Consider the following 17,663-nt stretch of genomic DNA (forward strand, 5'->3'; position numbering starts at 1 on the left):
ATTGTCTTCTGCCTGCATTTCTGCTATAACTATCCATACTTGTACTGTCCTGGCAAAATCTTTGGCTCTTGTGACACTTTACCTCTGTATCATTGGCATTGCAAATTCCCATAGTTTGCAAAGTAAAACTGAGCATATCCATGTAGGCTATCTGGGGTATTCTGCCATATTTGGCAGCATAATAAACTTTTATTTGTACTTGTGAATTCTTCTTTGCACGTTTGTGCTGTATTTTGAAATGCTAGCAAAATGAGTGTGTAGGTTCTTCATTCATGAAAACAATGTATCGATGAAGAAAATGCAGTATTGCCTTGAAACAAGGGACCTTGATATTTTTTAAAAAGATATAAAAATAGCTTTCCTCATAGATTATACTTACATAATGCTATTTGTACAGTTGATATTTATGCAGCAAGTGTCCCAGTGTTTCTCACTGGGCTCATGACTATAATTTTTTCCCCTTTGAAGCCTCTCCCTCCCCCCTTAGTATTTTTAAACAAATGGTTGGGAGTTTAATGGGGTGCTCTGCACTTGGTTCTATAGAATGTTAATATATCTCCACTTATTTTAATAGTGGTTGTTTAGTTTTAAATTAGCTTTATTAAATGGGTGTGTGTTATTGTGTGCCTGGCCTTAAATGCAAGATAGGACTTGTGGTATTTGGTAAACATTGTTCTTTCTTTCACAGTTTCCTGTGGACCTGATTTTTTTTTAACGATGAAGCTGACGTTTGATTTCTTTAATAGTTTAAGACAGAATAAGCAATCTAAGTTTTTTCATGTGGCCACTTGTTTAGTTGACCCTAGATTTTGATGTGGTTACCTCAGCCTTTTTTATGCCTGTAACAGCAATCACCCAGGATCATAGAGAGAAAACATACCATGGTGTACATGCATATACAGTGTTCCTGAAAATTGAATGGAATGGAATAGAAGTCTCAATGTACTTCAAGTAGTGGCCCAGCGTAGAAGTAACCATTGTTTGAGATTAAGCAGTGGTATTCTTGCAGTGGACCAGAACATTATCCATGCAGCTGTGGATGCATACATAGAGACTAGGAATGAACAAGCCTAAGGCAGTTCTGTGGAGGTTTGATATAACTATGTGAACCATTTCTAACCACCTGAGTAGATACTACTAGTGTGTTTCCTGGAATCCTCTGGGTTCTAGGTCTGGAAAGTCTTGGGTTATGAATTTCCTCCCCTTTTCTTTTCAACTGTTTTTCTTATCATTGTAAGGATACATAGAATAATACATGAACAGGTCCAAAATGACTTTTATTTTTGTGGGGGTTTTGTTGTAGATCTATGCAATCTGGACAATTAGTTCCGCTAAAGTGATGGCATAACTGAAGCTTGGTATTTCTTGAAAAAAATGGGAATGTTTAAGCAATAAGTGGTAGGTTGACGATGAAAATTATGTTTACTTTCAGAGAGAACAGGAAATGAGAATGGGTGATATGGGTCCTCGTGGAGCAATAAACATGGGAGGTAGGGATCCAAAGCAAAAGGTTCTTGTTGTTTTAAAAAACTTCTTTGAGACTGTACCATTTACTTAGGAGTATAATATGTTGAATATTCCCTCAACAAACCTGGGATATCTTGAATTAGTATTTCAGTTAACAGATTGGAAAAATGCAAGTGAACATGATAAATGTGAACTATAGAACTTGAAAAGCATGGATTTGTATTGCCGTAAATACTTGACAGTATTTTAGAAAAGAAGCAAAATTTAATTTATGTCTAGCACAAAAAGACTTTGAATTTCAGGAATCTTTGATATGGGAAATTCTTGACTGTGTGTTGCTGATTATTGGAATCAGAGTCCTAATTCTGGGGAATTATTGAACACAAGGTACGGTTTGATGTAAGCATCTTAAAAAATAGAGGCACAGCCTGTCTGTCAAAACCTCCTGATTGGACCTAATGAGTCTACAAAATACATTCACTGTGATCATCATTGTGATGATTACATGCCTTGGATATAGTTAGAATTGCTTGTTTAGAATTTACAGAAGTGGAATCTGCTGTCAGTCTCCAAAGACACAACTTTCCATGATTGCTAAATACGGCTTATCAACTGGTGATGTGGGTCATACCGCACTTGAATTCCACCTGTCTCCCTTAGGTTTGTTTGTTCAAATTTTATTAAGAGAATATTTGACTTCTCAGCAGTATTAATGATTTGTCGATTCAGTACCACCCTGCCCCACAGATCACATTAAAACAAAGCCACTTACTGTGAACAGCTCAGTGAAGGGCAAGGTGATAGTGTACCAACAAGCCTAGATAAATTCTGTTTTAACACCTTAGATGCTTTTAAAAGATTTTGTAGTTAATTCATAGGAGCATGATAACAGCATAGGATCTTGAAGTGAGGGATAGTGGAAATTTATATTCTTGGTCTACTCATAATGGTAAAATAGAGGCATAGTATTTCCACTTGGCTATTTACTTTTTTTGAAATGTAAACATTGAAAGAAATACCAGATCTTGACTCTGAGGAAAAATGATTGGTAGATTAGGTGAGGTTAAGTGAAACCATCTCGGTAAAGTAAGAGAGGTGTTGTGCAAGTTGCCTTTCCTAATTCTGCCTTTCCTAATTTTCATGTCCAAGGGTTGAGTTTATAATAATTAAAACATTTTTTCACTTAAATCAGCCAATTAATTATAATGTGAGGGAACACATTTTTTGTTGATTACTCCCTCATGTGATTTGGGTGGTCCCCAGCCTCCAAGCACAGTACTGGGTCAAGGGAAAGTGTGGAATTAGGTACTGCATCAGGAAGTAGATAGTGACAAAAAAGGCACACCATAAACAGAAATCCTTTTCATTCATGGAAATTATGGGTGGAACCCAGGCCATATTTCAATTAATATATTATGGCAGTTGTTTTTAAAACAATGTATTTATGAAGCATTTGGAGCCTTGTGGCACGGAGTGGTAAGCTGCAGTACTGCAGTCCGAGCTCTGCTCACGATCTGAGTTAGATCCTGGCAGAAGCTGGGTTCTGATAGCCAGCTCAAGGTTGACTCAGTCTTCTATCCTTCTAAGCTTGGTAAAATGAGTACCCAGCTTGTTGGGCGTAAAGTGTAGATGACTGAGGAAGGCAATAGCAAACCACCCCGAAAAAGGCTGCCAAGAAAACGTCATGATGTGATGTTACCCCATGGGTTGGTAATGACTTGATGCTTGGACAGGGGACTACCTTTCCCTTTTTATTCATGAAGCATAATTTAGTTTTCCTACTCTCTTCCTGATACATTTCAAGTTTGCCTCTTACTGTTTATGCAACCTAGTAAAGCTTGTATTTATAGAAATGATTGTATTTGAAACATCCTAAAATGGTAGCTGGTGATCATTTTATGGGCAAATGGATAGGTGTCCAAACTCAAATGCATGAAAAAGCTACACTCCTCTTTTTTTCTTGGCTTTGATATAATTAAAATTGCTTTTGGAAACAAAGTAGACGTGACCAACAAGTTTGTTCCCATGTGTGTCCCATTCAAATATAAAGCGAAGGGGGGGGGTGTGTGGTGGCACACAGCCCTCAGTTTTTACCTTATAAGATGAAAGTGGATGAAAGAGTCTCTATCCGTTGTCACCATAGTGTCCTGCACTTTTATCACACCAGGTGAACCTGGTATTGCCTTTCTCAGGGAAAAAATCAGATCCCTTCCCCCATATGTGAACAAGGTCAGTCCTAAAAGTGGGCAAGGGGTCATTTGCATTAAGGTCAGTTCTAAAAGTAAGGAATTCAGTTTTCTTAATTGCAAGGCAAGCAGTGTTAGCATTGTAAGAACTTTTTGCTTTTTTCTGTTGTAATGTTGTTTTACATCTAGTCATCCTTATGGCATTAGTGTTGCTCAAATGGCACATGCTGTAAGAAAGATGACAAATTGAGCAGAAGTGGATTAGAAGTTAATTACTACCTGTCAATTATTGTACAAGACTTTACCTTCTAGTAGGAGAGCTATACTTGAATTTTGTATAAAAATGTAATAAATGTATTCTTAGGTTGCCATGATACCAAGTTGTTTTATTGCTCTTATCAGTAAATTGAAGTATTACTCGTTTATTGAATATAAATGCTTTTTACTTCTTTCAGCTGCTTTATTACCTCTGTACATTTGATTTTATTGAAAGCCTCATAATTTAATTGATTTGATCTTGTATGTCATTCCAGATGGCTCTGTTTTCCAACTATTTAGTGCATTCTTCAGCTTCATCATGTAAAAACTGTAACAAACTGAGCAGCACTTTCAAATTAATCTTGATAAATGCAGTGAGACTTTTTCTGAATCTCCCAAGGTTCAGTATCTTGTCTCAAAGATGGTTGCCAGGGAAGTAATACTACCCCCAACCCCAAAAGGACATTATACCAGTGCAAAGCTGTATGTAAGCACCTGAGCTCTCCAGATTAGGGCATTCTCAAAAGTTACTGTGAACAGGAACTGTTGTGGTTACTGCAGTAGTCTGTAACAGTCAGTACATTTTTATTGGCAGTGAGTTGGATCCAACCAGCTTTTTCATTGGTGTAAAAAGTAGGAGGGGTCCCCTTTGATGGCCCAAAGAAAAAGGGGGATTGGATGACCCTGAATGAAAAAGGTGCCTGGATCCAACCCATTATGAAGCTTTCAGTTTCATTTCAACAGTAACTTTCAGTAATGTTTGCTTCAAGGCAGAAGTAAATGTACAGTCTCAAAGAATAAAAATCATTTTGTTTCAAATAATGGATGTTTTGTATAGTTTTATTTGTTGTATATTTTAAATTATTTAAAATTCAGCTAGGACAGCTCTAAGTGTAGACTGTTTTGCATAGATGCCTTTAGCCCAGCACCTGCTGGAAACCAAGGTCCTCCTCCTCCTCCTCCTCCAATGATGGGTATGAATATGAACAACAGAGGAACAATGCCTGGCCCTGCAATGGGTCCTGGTCCTTCCTTGGGGCCAGAAGGAGCTGCAAACATTGGGACATCAATGATGCCTGATAATGGAGCTGTGGTAATGTATCATAAAATTTTCAATTTTGTTTTTAGTTCTTCATGGGCACATCTTTTCGAGCAAGGATAACTTCACACTGATATTCAGCAAGAAAGTACGTTGAGGTTAATACCATTGATACTTTAAGATAAACACAGTTGCAAAGCATGTTAAGGTCTTGGTTATATGTCTGCCAGAGAACTTGGGTACTGCATTTTTTAAAAAAATGCAATATGATACAATTGTTAGAGAGATGCTACTTGCTGAACATTTCTACTTGACCAGTTGCAAGTGAGCTTTGCAATTAAACTACAACTTCTCATTGAATTCTTATGCACAGGAAATTTATTTTCTCTTACAACAAAATGGCAGCGTAGGATTTGTTATTTAAGTGAGGAATATTTGAAATAATTTTTGCTATGTTTAAGGGCAATTGAAACGTGTATAAGTTCTGAAATTAATAGTGTGAAGATATCTTTGGATAAATGAATGGTTAAGCAAGTTGGTTTGCATGATTTTCTGTATAGCAGTAAGGGAATGATTATGAAGGCATTTGTGAGACAACTCTGGGAAGCACCTGCTTTGCAAGGCTTAATTCCATAGGCAGTATAAGCAAGACTTTTTGTTATTTGAAACTCAAATATGCATTTTGAACTGAACTTTCTTGGCTCTGTTAATGCTACCTTTCATCTTATGCCTAGTTTTTAAAAAAATCCATGCCCTAGAGGAATGATGTATTCAGATGAATAGACAGATAGTAGGTCCATTGTATTCTGATCACAGTACTGAAACAGGGAGGTGGATTTCTCACTTCATCCTTTCTTGTTACGAGTCCTTGAGAAATTGGGCTGTGTAACAAGGCACATTAAAATGAAACTGACGCATGACACATTGCAGAAGATGAATGTTTGGTCTTGTTGACATACTCTAGCTTGAGAACCAGAAGCAGGAATTATACCAATTTTCACAAGAGCCAAGCTGATTTCTCAAATATTATCATTTTCCTTTATAACAAAAGGACTTATTTTTAGACCAGTATAAGGCAAGTGAGCTATGAAGTGGCCTCTTTCACTAAAAACACCGTGAGTGCAGCATCTGTTCCTTGAAATGAGGTGTATACTTGCTAAGGAAGGAAAAAAAAAAGAATTCTTCTATACATTCTTAATTGTAGAATCTGCACTGTGCATAACTCCAACAGAACACTCCCTCATAAATTTAAATACAAGTTGATAAGCAATGAATCCAAGAACATAAGAAGAGCTCTGATAGATCAGACCAAAGGCTCCTGATATAGCATCCTATTTTCTATATTAGTCACCTAGTTGACTCTGGAATGCCTACAGAGAGAGTAGGGAAACCATAGTGTCCTTCCTTTTGTTCCCTGGCAGCTGGTTTTCAGAAGTACACTGCCTTTGAACACGGAGAGTTCATCATCACTGTAAAGCATTGATAGACAGTCCTTTATTAATGTGACTAGCCTCTTGCAAAAAAGAAATGAGCATACTAAAATGAATTCTGAATGAAACAATGTGAAATTGAGTCTATTTAAAGCAAATTTACAAGTTTTGTTCCTGTACCTGGTATTTCTAATTCTCATAGCTGCTTAAACTGCTATCCTTTTTGATGGCAAGGTAGATCTCAGGAAGACTAAACTGTAGCTGTTTTGCTGTTGAAAACACAACAGTGCAGGAAATCAGATTTTCAAAATCATTTAGTATTCAGTTAATTCAAAAGGGAATCCAGAAACTTAAATCAGGGTAGTTTAATGTGACGAGCTACCATTATGATGGTAGAACAGTGCTTTTGGATTCAAGCCATAATTCAAAAGTTGCCCTTTAAAAAAAAAATTACAGTGGATCTCAGTTTAGATACTCCTTATACTTTTTTAGATTGGCATTTAGTATTAAAAAAAAGTGAATGCAAAATTTGGTGGTTGAATGCTCAGTTGAAAAATGGCATCTAACTATATATTTTCATTTGTAGATCTGTAAAACTGGGTTCATGTTGCATTAGTCCGCTGTCTTAGGTTTTCTAAAACTTAGAGGGATTGGTTTTGTTTAATATTGATAAATTAATATTGGATATCTTGCATTTTTTATACACAAATTAGTTTTCTGCAGAACTAAAATTCAGAATTTTTAAATATATCTATATACCACTCTTCCTTTAGAGAAAGCCCTGAGTGGATTAAAAAGATACATTGCTTTACTTGGACTTTATTTGCTCTTATCTTAATACACTGGTGGACACAACCTTAGTTAACTTACTTTTGCAGCATACTTTAAAAGTAATAACTAACTTAATTGCTCCTTTCTTCCTTCTATGTGTCATCTGACTCTGCTGGACTATCTGCTGAACTTCATGGAAACACCACTTTTTGTCTGTTTTTAATGGCTGTTTTAAATGCTGACTGATTCCAAATGGACTTAATACTGTCTGTGTTAGCACACTGAGAGATTCCCTCCAGGAGGCCCTCCACAAATGGGTTCACCAATGGTTAGTAGGACAGGCTCTGAAACTCCTCAGCCGTCTATGGGTGGTGTAGGTGCCGTCAATAGTGGACCCGGTGGCTTTGGTAGAGGAAACCCAGGGGGCAGCTTTGAAGGACCTAACAAGCGTCGCAGATACTGAAATTTCCATTCCTTACTCTTGAGAAAAAAAAATCACTGATTACCTGGTGTTTATGCCTTTATAATTTTAGCTATTACCTTAAACGGTTTTATTGTCAATGTAGTCATTAAAATATTTTTTTGTAAGAGTTAGACTTTTTGTATTCGGTCGTAGGCTTTAGTGTAGATCAGAAATGATGTGCTTCATTTTGTACGTCAGATGTTTGTGACCAGCAGAATATAATGTGACCATGCTGTGATATTTGTGGAGTTCCATGCTTACAATAAAATACAAAACAAATCTGTTGAAACACTTTGAAGCATTGTTATGAATATTATCCTTAATTTTAATTGTAAGCATACATTATTTTTTTCTCCCTCTATAATGCTTACTTTCTCAAAATAAAATGCTTTATCCATTGTATACATGTGATGATGCAGTTTGTGGCACACAGTAGAAAAACTGTTCAGGCTATTATCTATAGAACATCTGAAGTCATTTTAGATATGTAAAGAAATATTCTCACCAGTGTGTACAAACTTAGTTTGCAATGGGATTGTCATCAGAATGTATTCTGTGTTTAATTTTTAAATAAACACTTTGCATTTTGAAACTTCTCCAAAGAATAAATATTCACCTGTGGTTTTGTAGTCATAGATGGTAAAAACTTTTTGCAGGAAAACTCCAATCTAGTTTAGTTTCATAGATGAGTGTTTGTATTTTAAAATGCTCCATTCTACTTTTATTTAAAGACCTCATACATGTAGTATTGTCTTTTTGTAAGGTTCATAGTGGGTGTGAGGTAGTATTTCTCAAGACTTCCACCTTCAGAAATTTTTCACAGCACTATTAATACAATTGTGACATTTCATACTCAAGAGAAAAATAAATGGACTTTCACGTGTAGGAAACTGACATGATAGAGAAACATGTGCTTTCCCTATTCTTCATAGTTTCTGTGCTAGTGTATATGGGTTTTGTGATCTGTAAAGTATATTGCAACCATCCTATAAACGGTTTCTCATACATGTAAATATTGGAGATTTTTTTGCATATTAAAAAGTTCCTGAAAAGTCACCTATCATATGAGCAACCATAATAATTATAATAACCATAACGAGTGCAGAACTGTTGTGTAATATCCAAACTAAAATGTGGGCATATCTTTTCTACTTGTGTTAAACAGACAAGCCTGTGTTCACCAGAGTTTTTGCTTATTTCAGATACCAGAGTCCCACATTGCAAGGTAGTAAGGAAATATGCTAATCATAGGATCACAGAGTTGGAATGGGCCATACAGTCCAGCTGGTCCAACCCCCTGCACAATGCAGGATCAGCCTAGAGCATTCCTGACAAGTGCTTATCCAGCTGTTGTTTAAAGACTGCCAGTGAAGTGGAGTTCACCATCTCCCTAGGTAGCTGATTCCACTGTTGAACAACTCTTAATGTAAAAAAGGTTCCCTTAATATCCAGCTGGTACCTTTCCTCCCTTAATTTAGACTCATTATTGTGAGTCCTCTCCTCTTCTGCTAACAAGAGCAGCTTCCTGCCCTACTCATAAGAACATAAGAGAAACCATGTTAGATCAGGCCAATGGCCCATCCAGGCCAACACTCTGTGTCACACAGTTGCCAAAAAAATTATACACACACACACACACTCACATATATATGCACACTGTGTCTACTTTAGGCTGCCCTTCAGATACTTCAAGAGAACCATCATGTCCCCTCACTCAGCCTCCTCTTCTCCAGACTGAATATTCCCAAGTCCCTCAGCCTTTCTTCATAGGGCTTGGTCTCCAGACTGCTGATCATCTTTGTCGCTTTCCTCTATACCTGTTCCATTCTGTCCACATCCTTCTTGAAGTGAGGCCTCCAGAACTGCACACAATGCTCCCAAGTGTGGCCTGACCAATGCAGTGTACAGCAGGACTATGACATCTTGCAGTTTGTATGTTATGCCTCTGTTGATAACACCACATTTAGCCTTTTTTGTCACTTCATCTTGCTAGCTGCTCATATTTAACTCACAATCCACCTATACCCTCAAGATCTTGTTCACACACTGCTACTCAGTCATCTGAATTAACTGCAGATTGTTTCCTTCTGCTCTCATTTACAGTTAAACTTTCTAGATAAGGAAGGTAGGAGTAAGGTAACATTCAGAGAACAAACATGTTTGATCCTTTCAGAAACGAAACGTGATTCTCTGCTTTTTCAGGTATAGTTTGTGGAATGATCTGTTTTCCTGTTTCCTTTTACAGTTTTGTCTTACTCCTTAAACTTTAAATTCTGATATGGAAAGTAGGATTTTACAGCATTGGTTGTCTTAATGTGAAGCAGAAAACTTAGTAACCAATGTGTTTGAGACAGTGGATAATTTTGTGGACATAATAGCATAATAGAAGGGCTAGTTGTAGGAGGTCCATTCACAGGGAGCTTTGAAAATATCAGTAAGTAAACATTTATTTTCTACGTAGTACACTGGATGAATTCTGCTTTTCTATTGCTTCCCTTTTGTATGCAAGTGAATTCTTGGTCATACATGTAATACACTTCTAAGGATTGACTTGCAATCATTTTTAGTATTTTAGAAGTTCTTATTTATGAATTGCCTGGTACTAAATAAAATATATAGGAAACTATAACATGTGATGGGTTGCAGGTGTAGTCATATTACATAGCCATTTTGTGATGTCCAAGATCCACTAAAAATTCCAGGGATAGTCTGATTAGCCAAAGAAGAATTAACTTCTTGTCATATAAATAGTGCCTGTTAAACAATTTTAAAAGTCTTATTTATGATTATAGACTATTTCACCCAAGTGTGTGCATCTCTTTCAGAAAGCAGACCTTAAATTAAATCATGAACTCGCTTGCTGTGTTGTGAGACCAAATTTATTGTTTCCCCCCCTCCCTCAGTGCACTCACACTTATCTTGAAAAAATTAGTCTTGATTCCAAAAAAATGCTCATGTGTCTTTTTGAGTGTACAAAGTTGGAGAAATATGGTACCATTTTGGGTAGATGCATCACCGTAGTTTGACACAGTTTCAAAGTGATGTGTTGTAGTTTGCACTCAGATATATGTTTTGAATGCCTATAGCTTTAGTTTCTTATAAAACCTCATTTCTTCCCTGCCTCACAAACTTTAATACATTCATCTTGTATTTTAAAAGCAGAAAGAGTAATGTTTCTGAAATTTTGTAGAATTATATATACATGTTTGCAGGTGGTGACATCACAAAATGGCATAATTGGAAGAGTTTATTGAATAATATGGCTGAATACATCTTGTTTATATTGCTACCCAATTGTAAAGCAAATCATTTACAGGTCCAAGTTTAGATCTTTGGTTATATATTTAAGGGTGATTTGGTTTTATCTTTAGGATATGGATAGCTCTTAAATTATTTGGCTCTTAAATTAGAATGCTTAGCATAATTACCCATCTCTTGGACCACAGCTTGGACCATATGAAGTTTTAAATCTATTGCCCAGACAATTGTCAGAGCAGATTAACACCATGTTCCTTCATACACTTCTTAGTTTGAACACAATTGGATTTGTTTCTAAGTAAACATGTACAGGATAATATTTATGGGTAGATAACTGATTTGTCTTTGTTCTAATATTTCCAGGACTCAGGATTCACAAACTCTGTGAAATATATGTAAAATTACACCCCTCACTTAATCCAGATCACCATAACGCCATAATTTTATTAAGGTAGAACTGGGGAATTCCTGGATGTTGTTTGATGCTTTTAGTTTGTGGTTGAGTATTCTGAAGTGGATCTTTGGTTGATGTTAAGAAAGGAGGCAGTGTATGGGACCCCAAGTATAACAGGCTGCATAGGTCCGACTGATGTTCCCTCTAAGCTGCAGAGTCTTGTGAGCAAAAATTGAATGCTACTGGCATTAAAGTTGTGAGCTACTGCATAAATTACTTTGCTCTGAGGTCATCCTTCCTGAGCTAAGACAAAAATGTGTGAGCTGGAGGTTAAAAATCTGTGAGCTAACACTAACTCAGCTTAGAGGGAACACTGGTCACGACCATTACCTTCTGTTGTCCAGCTACTAGTACCCTTAGTCAGACATTGCTTCATTTATTCTGGATTGCTTTGTTAGCATATAAAAAAATGTGAAAACCAAATGCAATTTGGCAACTATATTTGTAGTTACCAAACTATAGTGCTGAACTACTGCATTCAACTATAGTGTTGAAATGACTCAAAATTTCCTTAACAATGTACATCTGAGTCCAGCTAATAGCTTGTGGACCTGGAGGGACACCACAGCACTCTTCTCCCACACTGAGGAACCTATCAAAGTTGATTCAAGGTGTGTTAAAAGGATTGCTCACTTTTACTCATTGCTCATCAAGTCATGAGACTTCATGTATTCTTCATATGAAATTTACTCTGTTTTTATTACATATTCTGATATTACATATTTTATTACATATACTAAGACAGAGAACAGCTGACAATCTGTCTAAGGGATCTTCATGAAAATACACTTGTTCCTCACCCCCGGTAGTGGAGCTCATGCCATCTAAGCTTTTTACATTTTATGGAAAGCTGGTCAGTAAACACTTTAAAATAAGCATATGAACTATCTACCTTTAAAGGCTTTGGTGCTCAGATAAGGCAGGTTTATTATACCAGCCCTGAGAGTAGTTCCTAGAAGACTAATTCCAGCAGAATTTGGGGTGTCCCTGGGCTGTATAAGATTTTCACAGTTGTAGTAAGAGTGTGGAATGTCTTAGAGGTAAAATGAAGAAAACTATGCATAGTAACTGGACCCTGAAAAGTTCCTGTGGCACAAATGCTGACCTGCACCATCATGGCTAAAACTGGATCCCTGGCTGATTCTGTCATATTCACTGCCTCTTAATGCAAGTGCTGGAGAAGCAATGCCAGCATTGACACTTGGCTTTGTACTCAAAAATTTTGGACTGATCTTGTGAAAGCAGAATTGAGACATTCATATTCACAGTTCATGATAATCCACAAAACAGGTCCTATTTCAAGAAACACATTTGCATGGAGAACATACTGTGTGCCCTTCTGATGATACCTCTGCAACTTCTTAGTAGTGAGTTCTGTGTCCAGTTCTTCAGCGACCAAAATCACAGCAATTTGTTCTAGGCATCTTTCTTTTGAGGACCTGAATCACAAAGTATATTATTCAACCCTTGAGAACATTTGGGACATAGTGTGGAAGATCCCATTTCAGATCTGTTATTCATTTGATTGTGGATTTAGGCAATAGATAGAAATTTTGGTAAATTCAGCCAAGTAAATTTCAGAGAACATTTGATACTGAACAAAAACTTTTCTGTGATTTAAGTTCAGCTACAATGACTTTATTGTACTGACTGAGGTTGCATTTTACTTAAATTTGGATTGTAGTGGGAAGGCTGAGTTTAGGTGAACTTCATTACTTTTGTGTGCAGTCGTGAGTTCACCTTCATTGCCACAAAACTTGTGTGCATAGGAACAAATCATTAGAACAAAACTTGTGTGCATAGGAAGAAATCTTTGGGAAGAATCTGTTTATGCAGTATACATTTAGCACTTCCTTTTTAAACAATTTTTAAATTAAAGTAGGCAAGAGTAAATAGAACATCAACAGTCTTACCAAGATTTCAAGGAGTATGGATACACAAGCATTACAATATAAAATAAAATCGGATACGATAATTAAACACAGTATCAAATGGATATGTTACAACTAAAGAGATCATTATGAACAAGTACTTTGTAATATCCTGGTTAAAACTTTGACATTTACCAGCTCTTAATGAATGTTTTACATTTGAACATTTCTGAAGTATTAAACCACCTGAGCTGATTTGGTGTTTCATTTTGTTGTTTTTAATTATTTAATTAGCAATTTTAATTGTTAATTAGCAAAAACTATACTGGGTGTAACTTGCTGCTCTAGAAATATATTACCTTTTTGCATCATTTTACTTATACTGTCTGCCTTGCCAGGACTGCAAGAGAATTGCTTAAGACTTCTTCTATATGATTACTAAGAACATTTTCTTGCTTGAACATATCACCAGTGAATACCCTGTAAATACGGGGAGGAGGGGGAGTGTTTTAAAAATGTGTTTGCTTTCTTAGAAAAAAATGTTTAACATTCCATAAACAGCATAATCTGGAAAGAAGACGACTGCAGATCTATACCCTGCCCTTCTCTCTGAATCAGAGACTCAGAGTGGCTTACAGTCTCCTTATCTTCTCCCCCCACAACAAACCCCTTGTGAGGTAGGTGGGGCTGAGAGGGCTCTCACAGCAGCTGCCCTTTCAAGGACAACTCCTGCAAGAGCTATGGCTAACCCAAGGCCATTCCAGCAGCTGTAAGTGGAGGTGTGGGGATGTGGAATCAAACCTGGTTCTCCCAGATAAGAGTCCGCACACTTAACCACTATACAAAACTGGAAAGTGTTTTTTGTTTATACTGGATTCTTCTAGAGTACTGCCTGTCCCACATCTTGGAAGACTTGGTAATGAGCTGGATGAGGGCCAGTAAGCTGAAGTGCAATACAGACAAAATAAAGGTGGTAGTTGGGATATTAGTTTATCCGAGAATATGCTTGAGTTTAACATTGAATGATGATTTTTAATAGTCTGCATTGTTATGATGATCTCTTTTAATTTTGTATTTTATGGGGAATTGCTTAGAGAAGCTTTGCTATGGAGTGATGGCAAAACCTGCTAAATGAAATTCTGGGTTTCCTGAGCCTTGCACAGGCAACTTCATGCTATTAAACACTTTGCTTTCATTCACGTGTCAGTAAATTGTGCCCACAATTTTTATTTCTTTGTTGGTCAGAGAGTACAATAGAATTTGAAAAGCTTATCAATCAAAGGATCCAGTATTGAAACTAAACAGAAAGAGAATATGAGATCAGATGAGCAAAGACCAAATGGAGCAATGAAGACAACCCAGTGTCCCAGTTTTATCCCTATTAAAGTTCCTTGTTTCTGCCAGAACTTAATTTCTTAGATTGCAGCCTTCTACATTAAATTTACTCAGCAGTAGTACAACTAATTGAAAATAATAAACTTAAAATATAATTATGAGCTTGTCTGCTTCTAAATTAAGGGAAATAATTTTAAGCTTCAACTTGAGTTGGCACATTACAAAATTGCAGTTGAATGAATTACTTTAGATATGAAGTTCAGGTAAGTCATCTTGTACAATGTTGTAAATTTTTGTGAAACTGACTTTGTTTTTGCTTTAATGGAAGATGTCACCTGAAGGTGTCAGTATAAAAGGATAAATAAGTAAAAACGATTAAATTATTGATTTCTTAAGTCTAAAATAAAACTGGCTAGAATTAGTAATGCAAACACATCAAGTGAATTCTTATTCCTTATTCATTGGAGGAAAAAAACCTGTGATGCTCAGCAAGAGGGGGAAACTTGAATATTGAAGCTTACTGCTAATATATTTTTATTCAAAATAGAGTTGGAGGATAAGAGTTTGTGTGGGCTACTGCCGGAATTGTTCAAGGGTAGACCGCCATGGGCTCAGCTACTGATCTCTGCGATTGCCTGACCTATGCTTAAAACCTGTTGGGCGTTTAAGGTAATCTAGTTCAAGGAAAGATATTACAGTTCAGTGTTTAAACCTTTTATGCTGCTTATTGTTATAACTGCTCTACGAACAGCTGTTGAAAAGCAATGTAAGAGTCTAAGAGTATAGTCACCCTTACTTATGCTATGTCTTTAAAAAAAACACACTATAGAATACTCTTTGAATACATAGGCTTTCTAAGTTGCCCCTAAGATGTATCTTCAGCATTTTGGCTGAAGTGCAGAGACAGGATTTGTGAATGGGGATCTGTTTCCATTTTTATACTATTTAAGCCTACATCTTAGTAATCTTCACTGCCTAATATTCCTGTTGTTTTGGGACATAAAAATTCTGAATAAAACTTAATATTCCTCTGTCAAAGTATATGGTGTATTAAGATAATGTAACTTCTAGAGCAATTCAAATAAACTTTTTTCAGTACAGTCTTGTAAATTCTCCTGTTCCGGAACATATCTATTATAAGTGTTTTCTTAACAGCCTAGTGATAAACACTGATGTCTGCTTATACTTTGCTATGGACGTTAAAAATGTTGCATCTCCAAGTAGTATATTTCATTAATAAACTTCTAGAAACTACTCTTTAAGAACCTTGTTGTAAAAGGAGTCTTAAGTTAGTGCAAGGAAATACTGTTTTCTGGTGCATTTGACTAGCCTATTCAATTTGGATTTTACATTGAACTTCGCTAGATTTGTGATTTTACCCTAACTATAACTAACTTCCATAGATTTAAAGAGTTGTGATATTAGTTTTTGAAAGTATCAGTGTTAGCTATGCTAGTCTATTGCAGCAAGATGAAACAGAAGTCTGGTGGCACCTAAACATTTATTGTAACATGAGCTTTTGTGACTCAACGCTCACTGCATATTTTGTGAAAATGAAATCCTGTTCCACATTTTTATAAGGACAATTACAGAAGAGGAAAGAGAAAGGGAGGAGCTGGGGCAGAGAGAGATGCTTGCTTTGAATCCCATCATAAATTTTTCAGGTGTGATTTTTTTGTGTAAGGGCCTGGAACGTATTAGATTGGTACTCATAATTCATGGTAAGAAAGGGTCAGGTTCCAGCCTCTCTCATGCACTTTAATTAAGTAGGATAAACAATTAAGAAGGAAGCTATCTGAAGCATAAAATTAACTGTCCTTTATAAAGGGTACTATTATGCATATTAAGAACAGCCAATTGAAGTTAATCAGAACGGGTCCTCCTGAATTTTTAGAAATTATACTAAGAAAATCCAAGCCTAGGGGAGGATGACATATGTTTAATTTCTTGATGAGTTTATGTTATTGCAGATCTGTTCTACAAAAGAACTTTGAAGGTAGTATGCAACACAAAAGTGATATATTTAGAACTCATCATCTGGTAATTGTGAAACAGTTTCTTCAGGATGCTTTTCTGCGTTCAGTTAAATGGCCTCATTTTGACAACATGAACGCTGATAATGATTTTTAAAGTAAACTAGTAATAAATTCAGTTTACATTCTGCAAGTGTATGTCCACATTCAAGGCTGCTACTAGAAGTCCTTCCAAGGATAGTTGAAATGTGAGCAAGAACTTCAACAATCAGTTCTGTCTATGGCCTGGCTTCCTCTGCACTGAAGTGTTGCCCTCTGTTTCGAAAAACTTAGGTTTGGATCCAACAATGAATAAGCAGAAACATAAATGTACTAAACTTAGTTTCAACTTTCTAAGTTACGTCCAAGTATCCTAATGACTTTGGTTACTCCATCTAGTTTCTCAGTCCCGGTAAGATTTTTTCTTTTTTTCAGTCATGTTCCAAGGTGTGCTTAGTCTCATAATTTGAATTGCGTTTTTTTTTTGTTAGACACATTAGCAGTGTGGAAAAAAATTGGTTTTAACTGATTCAGGTCCACCTATTTTTGACAAAATATATGATTTAATAACATAAATGTTGTTATTGATCTTCTGTGATCTAAAGTGTATACATAATGAAGAGATCACAGAGCTGCACATCACAGAGCTCCCTTAGCATATATATCTTACTAATTGCCACATGAGAAGGGGGAGTGAAAATGAAGGTTTAAGATAGAAAATATGAATTTGTTCTAAAGAAAAGAAAAGCTGAAAAGAAATGGTCTTGTATATTAATGAAAATTGAGCTAGCAGCATATTTGAATAATTAAACATTGGACGCTAAACTTTTGAGTAGTTACTATCATGTCCCTTGTATTGTAGACACTATTAATCATATTGAAAGGATAAATAAATCCTTCAGATATCACCTATGCCTGCAGTAGACACAAGAATTATCATCATCTAATGCTTGAGAATATTATGTAAAAAACCTTCATACTTAATGTTTTGAGTAATGCCTTGTCTTAAAAGCATTTCAGGCATTCTAGAAGTGAGTTCTAAAAATTTTTCAAAGTTTCCTGAAATTTCCAAGTTTCCTGTTTTTTAATTTCCCCACCTCTCATGTATTCACATTTTAA

The 17,663-nt window shown here is 36.1% G+C and overlaps 1 protein-coding gene across 4 annotated transcripts in view; it reads left to right on the top strand.

Moving 5' to 3' along the window:
- PSPC1 (paraspeckle component 1) overlaps positions 1-17,663 on the top strand; it is an 81,639-nt gene that overhangs the window by 50,501 nt on the left and 13,475 nt on the right. The window contains exons 7-9 of one of the 4 annotated variants that reach the window (XM_060234825.1): positions 1,433-1,490; positions 4,823-5,004; positions 7,429-8,210. The exons of the other annotated variants lie outside the window; for them this stretch is intronic. Coding sequence (XP_060090808.1) covers positions 1,433-1,490; positions 4,823-5,004; positions 7,429-7,614 — 426 coding nt within the window. The 3' untranslated portion in view covers positions 7,615-8,210. Of the gene's footprint in view, positions 1-1,432; positions 1,491-4,822; positions 5,005-7,428; positions 8,211-17,663 lie in introns of those variants that run through there. 4 annotated transcript variants of the gene reach the window in all.

Source organism: Heteronotia binoei, chromosome 3 (genome assembly GCF_032191835.1).
Source record: "Heteronotia binoei isolate CCM8104 ecotype False Entrance Well chromosome 3, APGP_CSIRO_Hbin_v1, whole genome shotgun sequence".
Lineage (NCBI taxonomy): Eukaryota > Metazoa > Chordata > Lepidosauria > Squamata > Gekkonidae > Heteronotia > Heteronotia binoei.